This window comes from Symsagittifera roscoffensis, chromosome 6, assembly GCF_963678635.1.
Source record: "Symsagittifera roscoffensis chromosome 6, txSymRosc1.1, whole genome shotgun sequence".
Lineage (NCBI taxonomy): Eukaryota > Metazoa > Xenacoelomorpha > Acoela > Convolutidae > Symsagittifera > Symsagittifera roscoffensis.
Window position 1 is genome coordinate 266,597 of NC_087067.1, and position 23,141 is coordinate 289,737.

Here is a 23,141-nt window from a genome sequence, read left to right on the forward strand (position 1 = left end):
TTCACTTGATGAAAACCCAGGAGTTTGGCCAATTCGCATAGGCGAAGTCATCCGCAGAATAATAGGTAGAGCGATCACAAAGTGCATAAAAAGCGAACTTATGCCAGTCGGATCGAATTACCAATTATGCCTTGGCCAAAAATGTGGCAACGAATATGCAATTCATACGCTTAGGAAGCAATACGAGAAAACAGATTCCGATGGAGTTTGACTGATAGACGCGGAAAATGTATTTAACTCCCTAAACCGAAACTTGGCTTTGAAAAACATTGCAAATATATGCCCTTCTATTTTACCCGCTATACAGAATTTATCTCAGATATGGATGGGAACCAACCAACATTCCACTCACATGTGCATGTGGTCAATCTTTCGACCTTACCCACACCCTTCCTTGTGCAAAAGGTTGATACACCCACATATCAACCTATCAGAGGCATAACGAAATCATAGATACCTTTGCAAACCTCATGAGCGAGGTTTGCTTTGATGTTGAAAACGAGCCGAAACTTCAGGGCCAGAGCTTTGCCAACAATTCACCCACAACTGATGAAGACGCTCGAATAAATGTACAAGCAAACGGATTATGGGGCTCAAGGTTTGGCCGAAGCTTTTTCGATGTCAAAGTCCTCACCCGCACGAAAAAACTTCATGAAGACTACTGAAAGACGCCTACAAGTACCACGAATCACTAAAAAACTCAAAATACCAACAGAGAGTTCTTCAAGATGAACAGAGCAGCTTCTGCCCGCTCGTTTTCAGCTGCACTGATGGCGCCGCACCAGCAGCTACTCGGACAATGCAGCGCATAGCTGAAAAACTAGTGTGAAAAAGGCATGAAAGCTACTCAGAAACAATAAACTACATAAGAACTAAGATAAGTTTCGCGCTGCTCAGGAGCGCTATCCTTTGTATACGGGGGTTCAGATCATTGTGTAAGACGCAATTCATAGACAATTCAATTAGTGTAGAGGAGGGACAATTGTAGAGGAGGGACGGTTGCTTATTGCAGGAATTAAGTCAATGCATTAAATGCTGACTTGACTTAATTTCTGCAATATTGTTTATTGATGTATTTATACAATGCTGGTATGGGCACTATCCAGCTTGTGCACAACCGTACCTAAACGAAAGGTCCCCCTTCATAATTTGCTTTTTTGATTGCAGTTGCTTTTCATAATTTCATTACTCATGCCATTTTTATTTCTACTAACCTTGACTTCGTATATTTTCCGTTTTTTTTTGTTTTGAAATTTTTTCGGCCTAAATGGCTTTGGATTATATTTTATCGGTTTGCTAACCTAGTTTTGGGTCGAGGGAACCATAACTTTTATACTTTCCTCCGTATTGTACCAAGCGTTAAAAATCTCAGAATACAATTTATAGTTCAAAGTTTTTCATGACAACATTTTAATTTTTGTTCATAAATTGTTTTTTAATTTTCATTTAATGCCGTCGAATGTGATTCTTAACATGTTTTTACGCAAATTGAACATCATCTCAGATCACGTTTTGAAGTTTTTTTTACTTTTGATTTTCTTCGGTTTTTTTGTTTTCTTGGGCTCTCCTTTCCGTTTCTGTCTGCTAGATTGCACTGCTTTTTTTGTATGGCATTGTTTGGAGGGTGGAAATGATTTTTTTTGCTTGTATGTTCTTCTACCAAAATTCTTTTGAACTCGATTTTTCTGATACCTTAGGACTTTTTTGTCCTAATGGGCTCGATCCCAAATTACCCATTTAGTTCGACTATGTAAATAAATTTTCCTCTAAATGAAAATAGAATTGTCGCTGAGTAGACAAATATTGCGCGCTTGAAGTCAAACAGATTTAGCATGTGATCAAAGAGTCTTAAAGTTTGCATAGCTTCACGTTTTTTTTTCGGAAAAAAAACGTTAAATTTAAGGAAATTTACATTATCTTGTGTTTGCACTAGTTTCAAATCTTCTGCATATTGACCATTAGTTTATTTTCTCATTTTTCCTGAGGGTTTTTTTGTTCTACGACCCGAGAATTTGCTGCGCATAAAATTTGTAGTTTTGAACGTTCAGTTGATTTTAGTAAATCATGAACCAACCGTAATTTACATCGTTTCCGTTTGCAACATTGTTGCATAAACAGTCTATTTTTAAATTCTTAATTCTTTTCAATCCGTTTTTTAAAAACATAGCACATCTTTCAAGTGTTTCTTACCTAATGTACAGCAGCTTTTCAATCAAAATACATTTCAATAGAGCTTCAGAGTAATTTTGCCGTTTTTGAAAGCTTTCGATAAATTGCTGACTGAATTTTTCGTACTTGTTTTCTTTTGAAGTAATAAAAGCTATTGAAATTGGTAAAAAGTTGATTGTTTATTTTTTACAGTGTTGTTTGTGCTCTGTGTTCAAAATTAAGCAAAAAATTTGGAAGCTACTTTTGTTGATTACGTTTTATTTTCCTATTCAATATCATATCTGAGAGCGTGAACTATTGTCTGCTTGACATTGGGTAGCTGGAATTGTGTTCATGCTTCCTTCCGATTTTTATCACAACGTTTCATCCGATGGTTGAACTGACGACCTGAATTGCACAATCTTTCTCCGCCATCAGACGCATTAGCTCACGTTCGACTAAAACGGTTTGTTTGTTACATAATTGGTTACATAAAACGGTTTGTTTGTCTCTAAACATGATGTTTTGGTACAAGCGTGACACATGGGTTACAAGAAACTAACCCATCGAACTTTTGATTGTTTGAAAGAAGCCAAAATGACCCATTTTTGGGGTAAATTTTTGGCCCCGAATTTCGCAAAACGAATTGCATTATTATAAATTCAGTGAAATTCTAAGCAACTTAAGTCTTATTTTTGTCTAATATTCACCCAATTTAAGAAAAACGCGTTTAAAGGTTCAAATTTTAGTCATTTTTTTCGGATATTTTAAATCGGCATGGTAGTTTTGGCACAAACCTTAAAGCTGCTTTCTGCCATTTTCATAAGGAAGAATTTAAAAAACGTTTGTCGGCTGTTTTTTTTTCTTATCTGATTCCATTCCTATTTCGTAAACGAAGTCGTGATTCTCACGCGGTCAAATGATATATAATGCACAGAGGAAGTTGAACTTCAAAAACACAAGCTAAAAACGGAAAAGCTCCTAGTTGGTCTGGTCTGGAATTATGCGTTCGTATGCGATTAAGGGGAGAAGGTCGAAGAAATGAATAGCTGTTAAACTATTTTCAAATACCCTGTTAATAAACTAGGATTTTTTGAGCACTGTTATTCAGCGAAAATGAATTGACTAATTTTAGCTTTCATTTAATGCTAGTTTGACTTGTTTTGCTAAAATTTGTAGAATTGAACGAATAATTCGAATATCTGAAGGAATATTTCGATCAAAACGAAAGAAGAGTATCTGATCAAAAAATTCTTTTTTTTAGATGCATGTTACTAAACTCCACGGGCGAATCAAATGTTGTTTGATTTTTGTGCGGTGAACCCACATTGAATGCAGGGTAGATGCAGTGAATTGAGAGGTGTGTTTTTCTATTTTCATCCTCGATATTGGAGATTGAGTGGCAGCCAAAAATGAGAAGAGTGGTTAACTGTGTGAGAGCGAGCTGTCTCTTCGGCTCCAGTGGAGTCGGTGAACTGATGTTTATTCACATTCTGCAAATCCTGTCCGCTCTCCTCTTTTCAGTCGGTTTTTTCCTCACAAGACCTGAATTGAACAATCTTTCTCCGCCATCAGACGCATTAGCTCACGTTGGACTTAAACGGTTTGTTTGTTAATAATTGGTTACATAAAACGGTTTGTTTGTCTCTTAACATGATGTTTCGGTACAAGCGTGACACACGGGTTACAAGAAACTAACCGGGCCCCTAATGTAATCAATATGCTTCAAAATTGTTCAATTTATTGCTTCGTTGCTGCTTAGTTACGTTCGAGAAAAAAGTTTGAAAGGACTGCCCGGCGTGGTGCTAGGGATTTTAGCAGACCGGTTTTTTAGCAGACTCAGAACAATTATAAACTGTGATAGCTAACTTCAAACGCGGCATTGGCGATTAACGACCGCTTGCTCCGCTGCGCTTCAATCAACACGAGTGTTTTTGCGCGCGTAACTCTTTGTTTTGACGCTAATTTTTTGTTTTTTGAAGTTGATAGTTTTGTTGACAAATGGTGAGATAATTGACTTAATTGGGGAAGCGTGGCCCCAGACTGAGCGTCTCTTTGAGTCTGTCAATCAATCATGCATCACTTTATTACGTTGGTCTGCTAAAAGACTCATTATTCAATTTTTATGCTAAAGATTGGTCTGCTGAACGATCGGTCCCCGGCCGCCATATTCCGTCCGGCTCATTGCTGTATTTTGTTATAATTGGTGTTATTTGGGGGCCCTTCTCTCACACTAGCACCGATATTTTTAAATAAATTGGTCGCTTCTAAAAAAGGAAAGACGGTGAGGTGGCTGAGTCAGACTAAACTTTCAACTGTTTAGACAGGCTATAGAAGCCTTGGTGCCAGTATATTGTTGGAAAAAAGGAGGACGTGCAAAACAAAGCGTCTCGTCTGAATGTAGCCTGACAACGTTTTAACCATAATTTTTTTATAATTACAACTGCGAGCATTATCGAGGGTAGTGTAGTAAATAGTACGACTTTTCTTTTTCCAACCTAAGTCGCAGATATTAGTGCCCACTTTCGCGGCTTTTTGATAGAATGTGCCTTGACATTCGCTTGGTAATAAGCCTACAGAGTTGATGAATTTGTAATTATCGAATGAACAAAAAAAATCTGTGTCAAACAACAGTACACTAATTACCCTTGCTATAAGCAAGAGTATTGAATGAGTATCAATGAAAAAAGCGCCCAAATTGAATAATGATTTTCATAAATAGCTGCAAAATGAGATAAACAAAGACTATTGGTTAGCATAAATAGACTATTTTCTCTAATTGGTTAGCATAAATACCCTTGCGATAAGCAAGGGTATTGCAATCGTGTACTACACTTTTTTTCCGTAAACAACTTTTTCACAGGACTCTTTTCATTGAAGGACTCATGGCTTTTTTTGATCTGAATTCATTTCCTGCAGCCTCGCAGCAACCAATTTAAGGCTACTGATTTTTTTGTGCTTGTTAAGATTTTCAATATCTGTCTTGTTCGAATTGTTTTTGCCGTTTGTGATTTTGTTAAAATTTAACGTTTTTTTTCTTGTCATTTTTTTGGGGCTTGATAGGTTTCGGCCTAATTTATATCGGCTTCGTGGCCGCATATTGCGTTGTTAGACGAGCGAATTTTTTTGTGCTTGTGTTTTGAGGTCGGAGGGAAAACTTAATAAACTTTATAAGCCTCGTTGAATTTTTTCAGCTTAATTGGTTCCCTCTAAGGTTCTTTCGGCTTTGTTATCGCTCGGTAAATTTTGTTTCGGTAAATTTTATTTCGATGCAAGTTTTGTATTCTATTGTCTTGGCTAGTTTTTTATTTCAAAACTAGCCGTACTCATTTTGATAGATTTTTTGACATTTTCAATTTTTATCGACTTAGCGGCTTTCTTGTTTGTATCGCAAGTAGTACGAAGCTCAGCTTCGCCTCTGTGTCACAAAATTCAGAAACTTAGAGGTTTTTAAAATAAATATCGATGATTTCTTTAGTTAGGCCGTGATGATTTTTTCGCTATCGACTTTTTGACTCCAGATTTTTTAAAGTTCAATTCAACTTATTGGCTTCGAGAAAGGCTACTTATGCTTTCCGATATCAAAATCGTGAAGAACTTGGATTTTATTGGTTTTATGAAATTTGTGTTAGTTTTATGAAAAAAGTTCTTATCATTGAAGATTCTTGATATTCAAAGAGCCTTACCGTGATATTTTTTTGGGTTCTTTCAGGTCATTGACACTTTTCCGACTGACTGTTGGCTAAGTTTTTTAAAATTTAAAAATTTCGAAATGATTTTTTTTGGGTCTAATAGGCAAATTACACTCTATAATTACAAAAATTAAATAGCGCAAAACAACGTAATCAACTTTTGGTGCTAAAAATGGAAGTTTTTTGAAGTATCCAAGTAGATTGTATAAATGTTGCAGTGATCCAGATTTCTCGAACTGGTTATTTTTATCAAAAAATATCAATCGTGAAAGATTCATTACCCTTGTGAAAGCAAGGTAATTGCAATCGGGTACTAGTTTTTTTCGCCTAAAAAATTTTGTTCACAGGACTTGTATCTACCTTGTTTCATAATCTATTCAAATTTCTGAGCGTTCCCAGACTACTTAGCCTGGAGGAAACGAATATGCCGGGACCTTTTTTTTCAGACCGGAAATTATTTGTCTGCGTATATGTTGTCGGCTTAGTTGTCACATCTTGGAATCTTTTTTCGCTATGTGCGGTTTTCTTCAATGTTGCTTTAAGTGTTTGATTTACTCATACAGTTTTGTAAAATTTAATTCATCTTGACTTTGTATTTCCTTTGTTTTTTTTTTGTATCCTTAAAATAAATCCCTCGGCCAATTTTTTCGGCCACTTTTATAAGACTTTTTGACCTTAATTCGGATCGTTTCAAGATAAACACAAATATAGAATTCCCAATAGCAATTTTCAATTGGTTGTATCTTTGCCAATTGGGTTGTTGAAATGTCTTTTTTTTGTTTTGGGATTTTTTTTTTACTTTTTGCATAATTGTTGGTTTTTTTGTCACTTCTCGTTTTCAAAGCAATGGGAACCAATTGAAAGACTTTTTTCCCTGTGGGCATGCAGAACCTCCTTGCCTCTCTGTGTTTTACCTTACTGCCCACAGCCTTCGAAAAAGTCAGTGGGGGGAATGTTTGACCCATGTTTTTGGATTATTTTGTCGTTTTCTCAAAATCTACCACCCTAAATCTGAAATTTTGGTTTCAATGGATGGAACGTGTTATGGGTAGCTCAACTGCATAGTGGCTACGCCCATTTTTTTTCTTAGATTTTTTGCGGTCAATCGAACCTACAGATTGTATGAATCGCTTCTGCTCAAGCGGCTACGCCTAAATAAGGTATGATTTGCGGAACAGTTAAATTTTTGTCTTTTTTAATTTTGTTGGAAACTTTCCTCGACAACTACCCCTCCAATTCTTTGATTGTTTCGAGGGTCAATCGAGAAATCTGGTTCTGATAATATTTTGTTTTTAAGCGGCCACGACCTGCTCATTGCAGAAAAATGTGATAGATTTCGGAAAGTCAAATTTAAACTTTTGACCGTTTTTTCGGATTTTTTTGTTTTTCATTGAAACTATCCTATCAAATTTGAGATGAAGAGTTCAATCGAAAGAACCGGTTGTGAAAAATTTTCCTACAGAAGCCGCGAATCCTTTTTTTGAGGGAAACCTTTGAAATTTCTGATTTCATCCAGCATAAGTACATCAAATTCCAAAAATATCAAACAGCTACATCCAAGTTTTACTGGGCCTCTAGAATTATTTTTTGAGTATACCGACGTTTTGGTTTCTTTAGTTTTTTTCAGCATATTTTTTTCGACCTATTGTTTTTTTTTAATATTTGTTTTATATCGCAAGTGGTACGAAGCTCAGATTCGCTTCTATGTGAAAACTTGATTTGAGAAACTTTCCGACTCAATATATCTAGCAACTTTTTTGAAATTCAAAATTTTTTAATAATTTGGTTTTTAGTTTTCCGATTTGATAACATGCAAAGTTTATACTACAATCAATGTTAGGATGGCTTCAGTTTGTTATATTCCAAATTATTACATGAAAAGGGTGGAATCCCTCATGCGCGAAGGTCCGAATGCGCGATTCTATAAATCAGCCAATCAGTAAGCCAAAAAGAAAGTAAACATTTCCAGGGACTGGGGTATTGAGATTGTTCGAATATAAAAACGGCAGAAATATGAAAAATTTTAATATTGCCATTGACCGCCGCAAAATTGGGACAAATTTTACATTTCAAGGGTTTCGTAATGAAAGAAGCAAAATGATTCTTTATTTACTTCTTTTTAATTGAATGGCAACTGCTTCTTTTTGAAAATTGACTTTCGGCTAATTTTGTTTTCGATTTTTCGCACACAATTTTTTACGCGCATTCGGTCCTTCGCACATGAGAATAGCCCCCATGAAAAGTTGTATTTGTATTTAATGCCACTTTTGCTGCATTCCATTGGCATTTTATTAGCATATATAGCTGCTGTTTTCAAGCGTCCGTGGCCGAGAGGGCAGGGCGTCTGGCATCCAATCTCGAGGGCGCAGGTGTGAATACGAGAGATAGCAAAGTTTTACTAATTCGAGGCTTATCTTTACCTTTTTGTTAATTTTTATAAAGCTGCTTTTTTCGCCACGTTCTTGCGAGTATTTTGCGAAGCGCAGCTTTGCCTCTTAATTTTTGAAAGAAAAATTTAATTCAGTACTCTAACATTTTCAGTATAATTATGCGCGAATGAATTTGCTTATTTGTTCCCAGGTTCAACAAGACAATCATACTGGTGGTGGATGCCCTCAGATACGACTTCCTCTGCCCTACCCCCTCGATGTTCTGTCGTTCCCCCTCCCCCTCTCTACACTCGAATATGCACCTCGGAGATGAATTCCAGCGAGCTCCTGACGTGCCCCTTGTGCTGCAGCCTTATCATAATAATGTACCCTTCGTAGCTGAGGCACTTCGGGACTTCCCTGAGAACAATCTGCTACTCAAATTCATCGCAGATCCACCCACCACCACCATGCAAAGAATAAAAGTACTCACCATTTTAAGCTCAAAAGCCAAAGTAGCACAGTCGGTTATGCTCATAATTTTGCGGCATATCAAGTCTCCATATTGACTAGTTTGTTTATGTTTTGATTCGAAGTGGTGAAGTTCGTATAAAGAGCAGAGACCATTTTCAAGTTAACAAGAAGCAGGTTCATGTGCAAGCTCTCTTGTAGTATCCAGGGATTTGAACATATAAAAGTTCTCAGGTCTGGCGTTTGATTCCCACAGTGGAGGAGGTTAGGTTTTAAGGTCAAGTTTTCCATGTCTCTCATTGGCAGGAGGGTTTTTTTTAAAGAAGCCTTCAATCTTAGATCTGAGTTTTACTCATTATTTTAAAACCGCCTTAATCTATATCGATGATTTATTTCGTGTTTTTTTTGGAAATAGTGACTCCAAAAGTCAAGTTTTTGTTTGGGTGCTTTTACGACGTATTGTCAAGGATTCTTGTAATCCTCGACTTTATAGTTTTTGGTGTTTGCAGGGCATAGTGACGGGATCCCTGCCGACTTTCATAGATATGAGCAGGAACTTCGGGTCCGACAGAGTAGAGGAGGACAACCTGGTCAGTCAGCTAAACAGTCAGAGGAGTGACTGCTGTGTGTTCATGGGAGACGACACCTGGATGGGTCTCCTCGGAGACCACTTCCACGTCAAATATCCATACCCCTCATTCAATGTAAGTTAACTTAAGGTTAGTTTTTAAGGCAAAGTGTTTATAAGTTGTGAGGAACGGTGAAAGATAAGAAGTTAATTTTCAAATTTAGAGCCTGGTGATTTATTCCTCTTCAACTTTTGCTAGCATGATTATTGGCCTGGACGGAAGGTTTTATCAATCAAAATCTCAGTTCCGTACAAAGTTTCGAAATCAATTCAGCTTGCTAGTTGAATCTTGGGTTTTAATTATGATGGGAAGCGCATATCTTGGTTCATATCTTTGTTACACTAGCCAGCAGCGTAGTGTTTTAGTATGAACCTTCCATTTTTCTAACCCAACACGCAAATAAAAGTGTTCACTTATTAGGTGGCACTTTTGCTATAATCACGATCTGTAGCATTGGAAATTTCATAACATCTGTTCTCTGCTTTATTTGTGGCTAGTATCTGTAATTTATTGACCGGCCGTGGCTGTGGTTAGTGCGTGAGACTCATAATCTAAATTTTCATATAGAGATCGAATCCGAGACGTAGCTAAATTTTTACTTATTCGAGTCTTATTTCTACTGTCTGATTGCCTTTTATAGAGCTGCTTTTTGTCGTTTTCTCGCTAGTGTTTGCGAGTCTTTGTGTAGATAACGGTCTCTAAAACTGTGTTGCGAACTAGGTGATGGACTTGGACACAGTTGACAAAGGAGTCGTCAGTCACTTGATTCCAGAGATCCAAAACAGAAGTAGCAGTAAGGGGTGGAGTTTGATTGTGGCCCATTTGCTGGGTCTGGACCACGCTGGCCATAGATACAACCTGAACAACACTGCTATCGTCAACAAGCTCACAGAGTATAACCAGATCATCAAGTAAGATTGAAGTCTTGTAATTGTTCAGATTTGCAGATTCATTCGCTTAGCGTATTAGTACGAACGTTCTTTTTTTCCAACCTGAGTCGCAAATATTGGTACCACTTTTGGGGTATTTTTACAGCTTTTTGATAGCATGGGCTTTGACATCCGAAAACTAATAAGTTAACACAGTTGATCCATTTTTAATACATCAAATGAACCGAAAGAAGTGATTTGTTTCAAACAACATAACAATAATAAAAACTCGATTTCAGAAATTTTCTATCTCAATATATCTCGCAATTTTTTGAAAAGCATATTTTGACTTTATGCCTTGCGATTTGTTATATGCAAAGTTAGTGTGGATGCCTTCAGTTTGGTATAATCCAAATAATTACTTGCAAAATAGCATTGGCAATTATTAGCATATGTAGCTGCTTTATTTATGACTTGTTTTTTGTCGTTTGTTGAGCTTGCGTGGCTGAGTGGATAGTGTGTGAGACTCAAAGTCTCTTTAATGAAGTAGGTCCTAGCAGATCAAATCCTAGACCTAGCTTCGCGTGTGATGATTAAGCATTTAACCCTTCTCTATAGTGCGCACTCAGCCGCATTTATGAATAGAGAGTAGAGATTCAACTGTAGGTTTGCATTATCAACTCTTTCAGAAATAGGGACCCCATCAGAAGGGATTCGGCGAACCCTTTTTTTGTTAATACAGTGTTTCGATTTTCAGCACAGCTCTGAACGTCAAAAATTTGAAGGAAAATTTCAAGTTATTTGAACATTTTTTCCAGAAGAGATCATCTGAGATCTACTCTAGTTTGAGCTTCATTACCCTTGTGATAAGCAAGGGTTCTGCATTCGGATATTAAATGTTTTTTTTTCCAGTAAATAACTATTTTTACAGAATAGTCAGTTGCATCTTCATTAGCTGACATGCTCAATTTCTTGAAAGTTTAAATAAAACTGTTTTCATTTAGGCTGTTTTTAGGTGGAGTCCGTTTCAGGCAATAATCATGTTTTCGAAAAATTATGATTTCTTTTCGGGTTCGTGATTTTCGTCTCTGTTTTCTTCGGTACATCTGCTATATTTGTGGCTAGTGTTAGTGATTTATTAAGCGTCCGTTGCTGAGTGTTTAGTGCGTGATAGTCATATTCTCTAGGTCGCAGGATGAAGCCGAATTTTTAGTAAAACGAGGCTTATTTATACTTTTTTATTGCACTTCATAGAGCTGCTTTTTGTCGTGTTCTCGCTAGTGTTTGCGAAGCTTCGCTTCTGTGTAAATGTCATTTTCTTGTCAGGTAGGGTTTTGTTTCGACTGATTTTCTTGAATCTGGGTTTTGGTTTGATTAAAACAGTTTTACTATAACTGAAATTTTTGTAATTTTTAATTTTACCAAGTCGGATTTTGAAGTTTTATTTCGTTTTTTTTTCGGTTAAACAATTTTGAATTAGGATATCGGTTTTGACAACTTATATTGCGTAGTTTCGAGAGGGAAATATATTTAAAGCTGTTCTGTTTCGGTCAAATTTGAATATTATAGCTCAGTCAAGCAGTTATTTATTTATTTTTTTTTCGTTTTTCCTTTCTCCGTTTTGATGCTTGTTTGACTTTCAATTGTCTTACTTCTTGGCATTTTTGGTTAGATTTCTGGTCGGTTAGTATTTCATGCTATGTTTGTATTTTATTGCATGTATTGCGAAGCTTTTGTAGGTAAGTTTTCTAAAGGTGCAGTTAGTTCGGTTCTAATGGTTCGGTTATTTTTTTGCTACTTAATATTTTTGTTTTTCGTTTTTTGTTTTTCCATTGTCGGATCGTCTGCAAGTAGTGGTATTCATGCATTTCCCATCTCCAGTGGTGCGAAGGTCTGCTTCGCCTCTGTGTGAGATGAGACAATTGATCCGAAAGTGAAAGTACCAACATACGTGCTGTTCAGCTCGTCACGGAAAACCGCTGTTGCTCCTCTACCTAAGACTTAAACGCGTTTTTTTCTGGATAGATTGGGATTAAATGTGCATTGATTGGTTGTGATGCTAGATCTGTGAGTGAGGTAATGGATTCTGACACTCTGCTGGTGGTGATGGGAGACCACGGGATGACGTCATCGGGCGATCATGGGGGAGACACGCAAGCAGAGACTGAGGCTGCACTCTTCATGCACTCCAAGCCAACGTCAGTCTCCTGAAATATATTTGGACCGGTTTATCAAATTTCCAGAACTTTCAAATCGAAAAAATTCAAAGTCATGCTAAATCAGTTTTTGAGGTTTGGATTTTTGCCAATTGTATTCATCATAAATGTTTTTTACTGTGTCGCGATTGTGTTGGAGGAACTGACTTTTTGTTTGCGTTTTCTGATGTGTTGAGCGAAAAGAGTTGTAATCTATTGAAAAAATTCAAAAAAAAACATTTGGTAGTAGAAAAATTTTATCAAAGTGACAAAGCCTTAATTTAAAAAATATTTACAATTAATTTAGCTCTGGATTGGGTAGTGGACATAGGAGAGGCAATGTTAGAAGTGGAGGAAGAGGTGAGAAAGCAAAGAGCAGCACACAACGGGATCACATCCTCATCAATTGGGAGCTAGTACAGACCAAGTTGCTTGGGGCCAATGGAGAAGCATCGCCTGTGAGTTTTGTTAAAATAACTTGCAGGGGCTATTTTGATAAAGTTGAAATTCATTTTAATTCAGGTTCAAGTATTGTTTTTTACTTGAACTGACTACTTGTATTTAAGTTCTGAATACGCTTGTAGAGTAGATGGAACTATGGCGTGGCTGGGTTTTTTTTGAGGTCAATAACGACTACCTCAAAGATAATTAGCAGGGTACGTATCGTAGTGTAAGTGTGGTATCATTTTAAAAATCTTTCACCTGTGATCCTCTTATGAAAAAAAATTTAAAAAATTACACGGTCGAAAAAAAACAGATCTGCATGTTTGTTTTTGCTTTCAGATAAAATTTCAGCTGATTTTCAGACTGATTTTACTTTTTCATTACCAACCTGATTTTGGAGCAGTGTTTCAAAAGTTCAAATTTTTTAAATAAGAGTCAATGAACGCAATGAAGGCTCTTATATGGTCGCGATGATTTTTGCTTGTTATCTTACAATTTGTTCACGCTCAAATTTGATTTTTCGCAGGTTGACTTTTCATTGTTCCGATCATTTGAAAAACGTGGGGGAACTTAGGGTTCGAGTGTGTTTTAATGTTTTTCCATGCAAAATCAGGTACCACAAAAAAGCATCGGAATGGGTCGAGTAATACCAAATTGAAGTCCTCTCAGTCAATATTCGAACGACATTAAAAATTCAAGAAAAACTGGTTTAAATTTTTTATTTGGATTTGAAATTTTTTATTTGGATAAAAAAAAAGTCAGTGTTTTTTTTTCTTTTTACTTGCGTGCATTGATTCTTTTCCATCTTTCTTTCTTTTACTAAGTTTTGCTCAGAGGTTAACTTCGATCCACCACGGCTGCACACGAAAGTAGCAGACAAATTGAAAAAGCAAAATACCAAATGTATTTTTACTAGACTTCATAATTTTTTTCATACTATTACCACCTGCGGTTTCAGGGGGGAGGGGTTGCGGACACCCCTCCCCCCCGCTTCAGGGATTCCACCCGTTGCCGACGCAAAGGGTCCCCCTTGTAGTATTTGAGAAATCCAGTTTTGGCTGACTGACCCTAAAATTTTTCTAGAGAAGCCTTCGTTGCCATAATATACTAATTTCGAGGGAGAGCGCCCACCGAAAAAGCGCGATTTTTCGGTCAAAATTTCCAGAAAGTGCCTAAAAACGCCTTTTTGGCCTGTTTTTTTTTCCTAAAATTTGGTCAAAATGGGGTCCTGTTAGTGATTTGGGAGAGCTCAGAACATAATTTTGTTCGACCTATAAAAATAAATTCCGCTTCCCCTCGAGAAAATTGTAGATCCTTCTTCTGCGAATCACCGTAGAACTTTTTTTTCAATGGTTTCTATTTAGACATGCTCAAGACACGCTTTTCTAGCGATGATATTTATGATAAGCATGTGGCTTTTGAATTGCCAAGGGACACTTGGTTTCCGAGCAATCTCTAAATTAAATCATCAATGAGAAGTGTGTTTTTATGTTTCAGCTGTCGGTGTCTCAGATAGATCTGGTGTCTACTCTGTCAGTTCTGATGGGAGTTCCGATTCCATTCTCGAACCTGGGATCCGTAATACCCTACTTGTTTCTTGATAATGCTACCCTACAGCAGGCACTGGATGCCAACATAGCGCAGATTACTAGATTCATGGAGTCAGAAGGATCACAGTTCTCAAGTAAAAAGAATTGTTTATCAATCAAACTGATTGAAAGTATGAACCTTAATGATCGGTTGATGTGCAAATATAACCACAGTTTCCGACTTCTGTTATTTTTAAAAAGAACTTAAAAAGAAACAATTTTCTATTTTTTTCCAATTATTTTTCTTTCATGCATGATTTGAGATTGTATCTTAAAGTGAGCTTACAGCATATGTAATCACTTTCATTAATTACAGTTATCATTGCAAATGAAATAAAAAGAAAACGTATTTCATTTTGTATCTTTCAGTACGATTGAAATTGAGTTTGTTTTTCCGGTAACAAATGAATTGCCGAACTTTTTTCTTACAAAATCAGTTTTTTTGTCTGCTCAAGTGGTGTCTGCTGAAAGATAGTCGGCTTTGTATCCGCTTAAGTTGTGTTCAGTTGCCAATTTAATTTTCAAATGTATTGCTTGGTAAGTTTGCCTAGTTTGAACTTTAATCGAGACATGCGAAGTTTTTGGTGGACCTAGTTTCATTTTTTGAACTTCATGCGTTTTTTACGCTTGCCATTAGCAAGCGATAGTCAAATCGGAATATCGACTGTTTTCGGGTTAACAACTTATTTAACAGAATCATTTGAATCAATTGGTATCTTGGTTCATAATGAATTCAAGTTTCTAAGAGTCTCCGGTGCGCTTAGCCTGGAGGTTAAGAATAGGACCGGAACGCCAAAGGTACTGGGTTCGAATCCACCAGGACCTTTTTTTCAAACAGTAAAGTCCGTTTCAAAAAAAAAACGGTCGGCTTCATATTGTCCGCTTATGTTTTGTCGGCTTAGTTGCCATATTGTAGAAATATTTTTCAAAGTTTTTGGACTTCATAGTTGCTTTTAGTGTTGTGATTTACCTCTGTTGTTTGTAATTTAACTAAACTTGACTTCGTATGTTTTCTTTTTTTGTTTTTTTTTATTGTTTAAAAACTTTATTCTGCCCAAATGAGTTCGGCCTATTTTTATCGGCTTAGTTACTCAATTTTGATTCTTTGCAATGGAAACTTATTTTTTATGCTGGATCGCACAAGATGTAAAAATCTATTTATATTTATAGTTCAAATCTTTTAAGATAACATTTTTTTCCGGCTTTTTTGTTTTTCCTTCTTTCGCCTTCATAGGTTTCGGCCTAAATTATATAGGTTTATTGGCCTCATTTTGTGTCTTTCGACGAGCTGAAAAGTTTTGTGTGTGCGTGTCTGTATTTTGAGGTTGAGGAGGACCTAATAACTTTGTAATAGTCTTAGATTTTTTTGGCTTTTTTTGTTTTCCTTTTTTGTGCTGAATAGGTTTCGGCCTATGTTATATCGGTTTAGTGGCCTCATATTGTTTCATTTGACGAACAAATAAAGGTTTTTATATGATGTGGACTAATTAACTTTTCAGAAGTCTGAAGTATTGTTGATTTTTTTTTCGGCTAAAGGGTTTCTGACAAGGTATTTTGGGCTTTGTTACCGCTGGGTACCTTATCTTCCGATGCTTATTTCACATTCTATTGTATTGGCATGTTTTTGTTTCAAACTATCCTTATTCATTTTGATAATCTAGTTTTTTTTTTATTTCAGTTTTGTTTCTTGTTTTGTATCGCACGTTGTGCGAAGCTCAGCTTCGCCTCTGTGTTTTTAGTTGTGTTTTATGGCAAGTGATGCGAATCTCCGTTTCACCACTGTGTGGAAGTTGGAATCTTTCTGTGAAAACCATTATGACCACCATTTGTCTGCTTATTTTACTCGTTTTCTTTCATGGCATTGACTTTTCTTGCGATTTTTCATCAGTTTTAACAAAATTGAATGTATGTATTTTTGGTAGGCGCTTCTTTTCCAGTTCTTTTTGGATCTACCAAAATTGAGGTTTGCCTCTGTGTTCATTTTTGGTGCAGGAGAAATTGAGAATAAAGCTTCAAAATTACGATTTGCCAAATTTAAGATTTTGTCAAAATTACGATCTACAAAAATTAATATTTGCCTATTGTATGCATTTTTGTGCAGAAGTGGAGAGGAGAAATTCTTCAAAAATTAGTTTTTTTTCTGCATAAATGTGTTCATTCAGCTGATTAAACAGCTTTTATCTTTACATGCTCAAAATTGATCTCGAAATCCGTTTTTCAAACGATGATTTTTGACTTAAATTTAAGGGCTTGATTTGTATATATCACTCGGATCTACCTGATATTTAGCGTGAAACATTTTTTAAGCGAAAGTACTTCCAGTTTATAAGTCCTTCTCACTTCGTCTTTGGAACAAGGTGAGCTAGTTGGTTTGTATTTTAGTAGAGCGAAATGTTTCGTTCGCTATAGTTACTTTGTTTAGTTTTTTGCTGTCATATTTGTTCCGACCATTGAAAATTGTGAGGACTTTGTATTCGGGTGTGTTTGTTTCTTTTTCTTCGCAAAATGAGGTACCATAAATAATCTGGGACTGGATGTAGTGATATATCATATTGAAGCCCTCTTAGTGGTGATTGGAACTACATTAAAAATTTCTTAAAAATTTTTCTTGTCGAGAAAAACTGGTTTGAAATTTTCAATTTTTGGTCGATTTCAAACGACGAAAGGCAGCGATCAGGCTTTTTATGCCTAATTTAGGCAGTTTAAAATAGCTCAATTATGCGTAACTTTCTGCAAAAAAAATTTTTAAAAAGATTTTTTTTTGTTAATTTATTTTACTTCAAAAATTGTTGTCCGGTTTGCCTATATTACTATGACTGTCCAAGATGCCGAAAATATAGTTGTTCGTCAGATCCTTGTATCACACCCTGCAGAAAGACTATGGTCGGAACATTCTGTGCTATTTGCACAGTTACCGGCTATCCTTGTTTTCATTTATCCTTATCTACGAAGTGATTTAAGGACGAGTTTTGTGTTAGTTTTGGCAAAATTGTAAGCTTTATTCACCGTTATAAAAATGTAAAAGAAGAGTTGAATTATAAGTTTTTTAGCTTAATTAATTGTGATAATTTTTGTTCCTTTTTTTCCAGGATGAGGACCTAATGTTCGTTCATGCTCAAATTTTGGTTTTTGGCGTGTTCATTTTGGTTAATTTTAGAATTTCAGTTCATTTTCTTTGTTAAAATGAAGGCAAACTGAAGTATTGAACAAGAAAATAGCAAAGGTCTTGAAAAACGTGAATGAATTCTTGTTTCAGAACTGGAGTTTAATTTTCTGAATTCATAGCGAAATAAACAAATACCTACTAGTTCAGTTTTTTTCTAAGTCAGATAACGTAAAGAAACAGGTTCCAATCATAAACGGATTTTCAAAATCAGAAAGATTCTAGATTTATTTTTTCTTTGAAAATTGAAAAAATTTGCGAAAATTTGCAATCAAATTTTTTCAATGGTTCAATGAATCCTATTCTTATGCAATCGTTTTTTTTGCTTATTTTAGCTATTTTTACTGATTTGGGTAGCTTAGTCTCAACCCCCGTTAGTTACAAGAGAGCGGCAAATAAAGCGGCGGAAAATAGAAGAAATGGTTTTCGTATCCTAAAATTTTTTTCAACAAATGCCTGTTGATGAAATTCTGAACAAAGTAGACTTCTGCTAGTTGATAATAGATGAAATGTTTCAGGTTTTTCAGCGGACCCTAGCGCCCTCTCGACAATAGAGGAAAAACTGCTCTTTCTAAAGGAAGTATCGGCATCGTATCGCAAATTATGGGCTACATTCGACATGCCACTTATCATCCTAGGCATAGCAGCGATGACAAATGCATGTTTACTTCACGTATGTTTCATACACTATCGAATGAAAACTAAAACGACTATAGCAACAAAATCAGAGCACAATCTAAACGGAGTTTGCAGTCACGATTACCAAATTCGATCTGCAGACTCAGAAAAAACTGAAATTTTTTCGGCAGGGAAAGAAAATTTTACTCGCCAAATGTCCTTTTTCAGCCTTACAAGTTGCACAATAACTCTGCTTGCTTCAATCTTGACAGCGTTTCATTACCCTCCGTATGTGATAGCTCTAGTGTCGCCTTTAGTTTTCTCTCTGCTAAGTCTCACAAAGCCGAACCTTTTCTACATATTTCACAACTCTGCCGAAATGTTTTATATTTTGCTGCCAACCTTGCTGTACGGCCTCATTTCAGGGTCGAACAGTTTCATTTTGAACGAAACACAATGTTTGCTTTTTCTTTCGAACGCTCTCGTTATTTTCTTGGTTGTGTACGGGGGAAGATCGACAACATTTAAGCTATCCACGTCTCTTTACTCTGTAGCCTTGATAGCGGGATGCAACTTTATTAGTCGAAGTTTCATACAGCATCCGGAAAGCGAGGAACTGAACCCTATCTTGGAACCCCTGTCAAGTTTAACGCAAGATGTAGCTCATCAGAGGTTGTTGCTGACTGCAATATGTCTTGTAGCTTTTGTATTGCTGACATTGAAAAATCTGTTTCGAACGGAGAATTTGAACTCGCAGTATTTTAACCTGGTGTCTACATGGTTTACAGCGGCGCTCCCAGTTTGCGCTCTGTGTATCATTTTGTTCTGGCTTCAGTCGTTGCAGTCACACAGCGTGTACGAAGCTCAAAGTGATAGGATCAAAGTTCTCTTCCCCAGAACAGTGTACCTCATAGTCGTATTAGGATTCGCCCTGTTTCTATGTGAGCCTATTTTGGTTCATGTGCAACGCATCAGGTGTAGCAAGGTACCCCAAATATCTCTGGAACAATTCGACCCGGAAACAGATCCAGCTAAGCTGATACCCCAAATTGCCAAAACTCTTTTCCCTAGCTCGCCGTCTGCTTCGAAAAATGGGTCTGCAAAGCACAACTGGAAGTTCAAAAAGGGAAATGCGAGACAGCACAATGGAGTTGTACAGCAAAATGGGTCTCTCAAAACCGCCCATGTTGAGAACTCGGAAGAATCGAGTCGCAGCTCATCGGGTGATTAGATGCAATAAGTGACATTTTCTGTATTCGTTCAGAAACGACAACCAATAACTGATATATTCTCTAAAATAAATGCGAAAGCAATCACTTTAAGTTAGTTTTTTCATAATAGTAGCCCCAAGAATGTTGCCTTAGTTTCCTTTACTTAATCTATCATTACAAATGAATAGACAATACTTTTTTGCAGTCGGAAATAGTAATGTAATTAGCATAGTTGTCACAATGGCGCTTATTGCAACATATCACCGTTAATTAGTGTCCAACTTGAGCAAGAGATCTCGCAATAGTACGCTCACTCAATCTAGTGCCGTGGCTAATAACGCGCATCAGCATTCTCTGCCAAAACAGCCAGTGATGGGAGCCAGGAAGTTCTTCCACGTGGTCGGTTTGAGCTCCACAGCTTTGGCCTCCTGGCATCTGGTCTCAAGTAAGATCCAAGTTTGAATACCAGCAACTCAATAGCTGTTCTCCATAAAGAGCTGAAGAACAGCTAGTGCCTCTTTTCCACTTTCCCACCCCCTTTATTAAGTTACAAAATAAACATGTTCAAAAACTGCTCACGCGGCGTTTTTTATGTAAAAATTTGTTCACCTGTTCACGCCGACACGCTTTGATGCAGTTATTGCATAAAAAGTCATTTTAAATAGATTTTCAAAAATATAATTTCAGAAAAGTTCAAAGGGGGAACTGGAAAAGAGGCCAGCTAGTATGTTGGTCCTTTCATAGTGGTAAATTGTCTTAACTGTATGTTTCATCTTATGGGTCCCCTCGACATATCCCCCCTCCGTCTCATTGGAACCTAGTTTTAAGTAAAATGAGTATGATTTGCATATCATTTGCACCTTTAAAGTTTAATTGGATTGACAAATATGTTTTAACTCGAAGCTTAGGTCTAAATTTCAGGTTTAACTTTTGAAATTGCTGCTAAAATGCTGCTTTTTCTTCAAAAGTTTTGAACATTTTCCTGACCTTTTTGGTCGAACAAATTGTTTTCCCGAGCTCTCTTAAAACACAGTTAAGACCCAATTTTTACAAAAAGTTCTGCGCTACAGGTACCTCGGAAATCTCAAGGAACCTCGTGCAAACATTTCAGTCGTGATTCGGATTCCAATTTCGTTTTCATACAAGCGAACGTTTGTGATATACTGTGAAATCAATTTTTCCAACCTAAGTCGAAAAAATGTGCGCTGAATTTTTGTATATGATTACTTCCTCCTTCGGGAGTCGTCGATTCGAAACAAGTCGTCAGTTGTTTTCGACGCTTTTTAATTATTTTTTTTGTTTTTAATTCCGAATTGAATTTTGCTTCTGGGTAGAAGATTTTTTACGTATCGAGAAAAGGTTATCTGAGTTTTTAGGGTCAATGAAATTAGTTAAGACACGTATATAAATTGTGATTTTTTTAAAAAAAATTTTTCGGAAAAGTTTGCCGCTTAGTTGTTTTTCGCATTTTGAATTTGTTTGTTTGAATGGAAGGCAAACTCCACTATCGAAGGGCAAAAGTGTTACGGCCACAAAAACCGTGATTGACATCTAGTTTCAAAGTTGGATTTTGTTTTTTTCTGAATTTCCAGCGGAATGAAAAACTGTCTATTTATCCACTTTTCTGTAAATGGGATAATATAATATCAAGGAAAAAGGTCAATAAAAATTTGAATTGCCGAACTTTTTTCTTACAAAATCAGTTTTTTTTGTCTGCTCAAGTGGTGTCTGCTGAAAGATAGTCGGCTTTGTATCCGCTTAAGTTGTGTTCAGTTGCCAATTTAATTTTCAATTGTATTGCTTGGTAAGTTTGCCTAGTTTGAACTTTAATCGAGACATGCGAAGTTTTTGGTGGACCTAGTTTCATTTTTTGAACTTCATGCGTTTTTTACGCTTGCCATTAGCAAGCGATAGTCAAATCGGAATATCGACTGTTTTCGGGTTAACAACTTATTTAACAGAATCATTTGAATCAATTGGTATCTTGGTTCATAATGAATTCAAGTTTCTAAGAGTCTCCGGTGCGCTTAGCCTGGAGGTTAAGAATAGGACCGGAACGCCAAAGGTACTGGGTTCGAATCCACCAGGACCTTTTTTTCAAACAGTAAAGTCCGTTTCAAAAAAAACGGTCGGCTTCATATTGTCCGCTTATGTTTTGTCGGCTTAGTTGCCATATTGTAGAAATATTTTTCAAAGTTTTTGGACTTCATAGTTGCTTTTAGTGTTGTGATTTACCTCTGTTGTTTGTAATTTAACTAAACTTGACTTCGTCTGTTTTCTTTTTTGTTTTTTTTTATTGTTTAAAAACTTTATTCTGCCCAAATGAGTTCGGCCTATTTTTATCGGCTTAGTTACTCAATTTTGATTCTTTGCAATGGAAACTTATTTTTTATGCTGGATCGCACAAGATGTAAAAATCTATTTATATTTATAGTTCAAATCTTTTAAGATAACATTTTTTTCCGGCTTTTTTGTTTTTCCTTCTTTCGCCTTCATAGGTTTCGGCCTAAATTATATAGGTTTATTGGCCTCATTTTGTGTCTTTCGACGAGCTGAAAAGTTTTGTGTGTGCGTGTCTGTATTTTGAGGTTGAGGAGGACCTAATAACTTTGTAATAGTCTTAGATTTTTTTGGCTTTTTTTGTTTTCCTTTTTTGTGCTGAATAGGTTTCGGCCTATGTTATATCGGTTTAGTGGCCTCATATTGTTTCATTTGACGAACAAATAAAGGTTTTTATATGATGTGGACTAATTAACTTTTCAGAAGTCTGAAGTATTGTTGATTTTTTTTTCGGCTAAAGGGTTTCTGACAAGGTATTTTGGGCTTTGTTACCGCTGGGTACCTTATCTTCCGATGCTTATTTCACATTCTATTGTATTGGCATGTTTTTGTTTCAAACTATCCTTATTCATTTTGATAATCTAGTTTTTTTTTTATTTCAGTTTTGTTTCTTGTTTTGTATCGCACGTTGTGCGAAGCTCAGCTTCGCCTCTGTGTTTTTAGTTGTGTTTTATGGCAAGTGATGCGAATCTCCGTTTCACCACTGTGTGGAAGTTGGAATCTTTCTGTGAAAACCATTATGACCACCATTTGTCTGCTTATTTTACTCGTTTTCTTTCATGGCATTGACTTTTCTTGCGATTTTTCATCAGTTTTAACAAAATTGAATGTATGTATTTTTGGTAGGCGCTTCTTTTCCAGTTCTTTTTGGATCTACCAAAATTGAGGTTTGCCTCTGTGTTCATTTTTGGTGCAGGAGAAATTGAGAATAAAGCTTCAAAATTTCGATTTGCCAAATTTAAGATTTTGTCAAAATTACGATCTACAAAAATTAATATTTGCCTATTGTATGCATTTTTGTGCAGAAGTGGAGAGGAGAAATTCTTCAAAAATTAGTTTTTTTTCTGCATAACTGTGTTCATTCAGCTGATTAAACAGCTTTTATCTTTACATGCTCAAAATTGATCTCGAAATCCGTTTTTCAAACGATGATTTTTGACTTAAATTTAAGGGCTTGATTTGTATATATCACTCGGATCTACCTGATATTTAGCGTGAAACATTTTTTAAGCGAAAGTACTTCCAGTTTATAAGTCCTTCTCACTTCGTCTTTGGAACAAGGTGAGCTAGTTGGTTTGTATTTTAGTAGAGCGAAATGTTTCGTTCGCTATAGTTACTTTGTTTAGTTTTTTGCTGTCATATTTGTTCCGACCATTGAAAATTGTGAGTACTTTGTATTCGGG

General features: G+C 36.2%; 1 protein-coding gene across 1 annotated transcript; it reads left to right on the top strand.

Annotated features, from left to right (window-relative positions):
• Positions 1-3,415: 3,415 nt before the first annotated feature.
• LOC134848043 (uncharacterized) lies at positions 3,416-20,123 on the top strand. The gene is made up of 10 exons (XM_063865378.1): positions 3,416-3,751; positions 8,421-8,694; positions 9,190-9,384; positions 10,030-10,220; positions 12,242-12,376; positions 12,681-12,831; positions 14,315-14,501; positions 18,088-19,410; positions 19,673-19,843; positions 20,086-20,123. Exons 1-10 carry the CDS (start codon positions 3,561-3,563, stop codon positions 20,121-20,123), a joined length of 2,856 nt encoding a protein of 951 aa, XP_063721448.1. The 5' UTR covers positions 3,416-3,560.
• The last annotated feature ends 3,018 nt before the right edge of the window (positions 20,124-23,141 follow it).

Excerpts from the sequence above, each read along its gene's own strand:
- LOC134848043 (XM_063865378.1), top strand. The coding sequence starts at position 3,561 with ATGAGAAGAGTGGTTAACTGTGTGAGAGCGAGCTGTCTCTTCGGCTCC. Across the intron at positions 12,377-12,680 it reads TTCATGCACTCCAAGCCAAC|CTCTGGATTGGGTAGTGGAC; the intron begins GTCAGTCTCCTG and ends CAATTAATTTAG. Across the intron at positions 14,502-18,087 it reads AGAAGGATCACAGTTCTCAA|GTTTTTCAGCGGACCCTAGC; the intron begins GTAAAAAGAATT and ends GAAATGTTTCAG.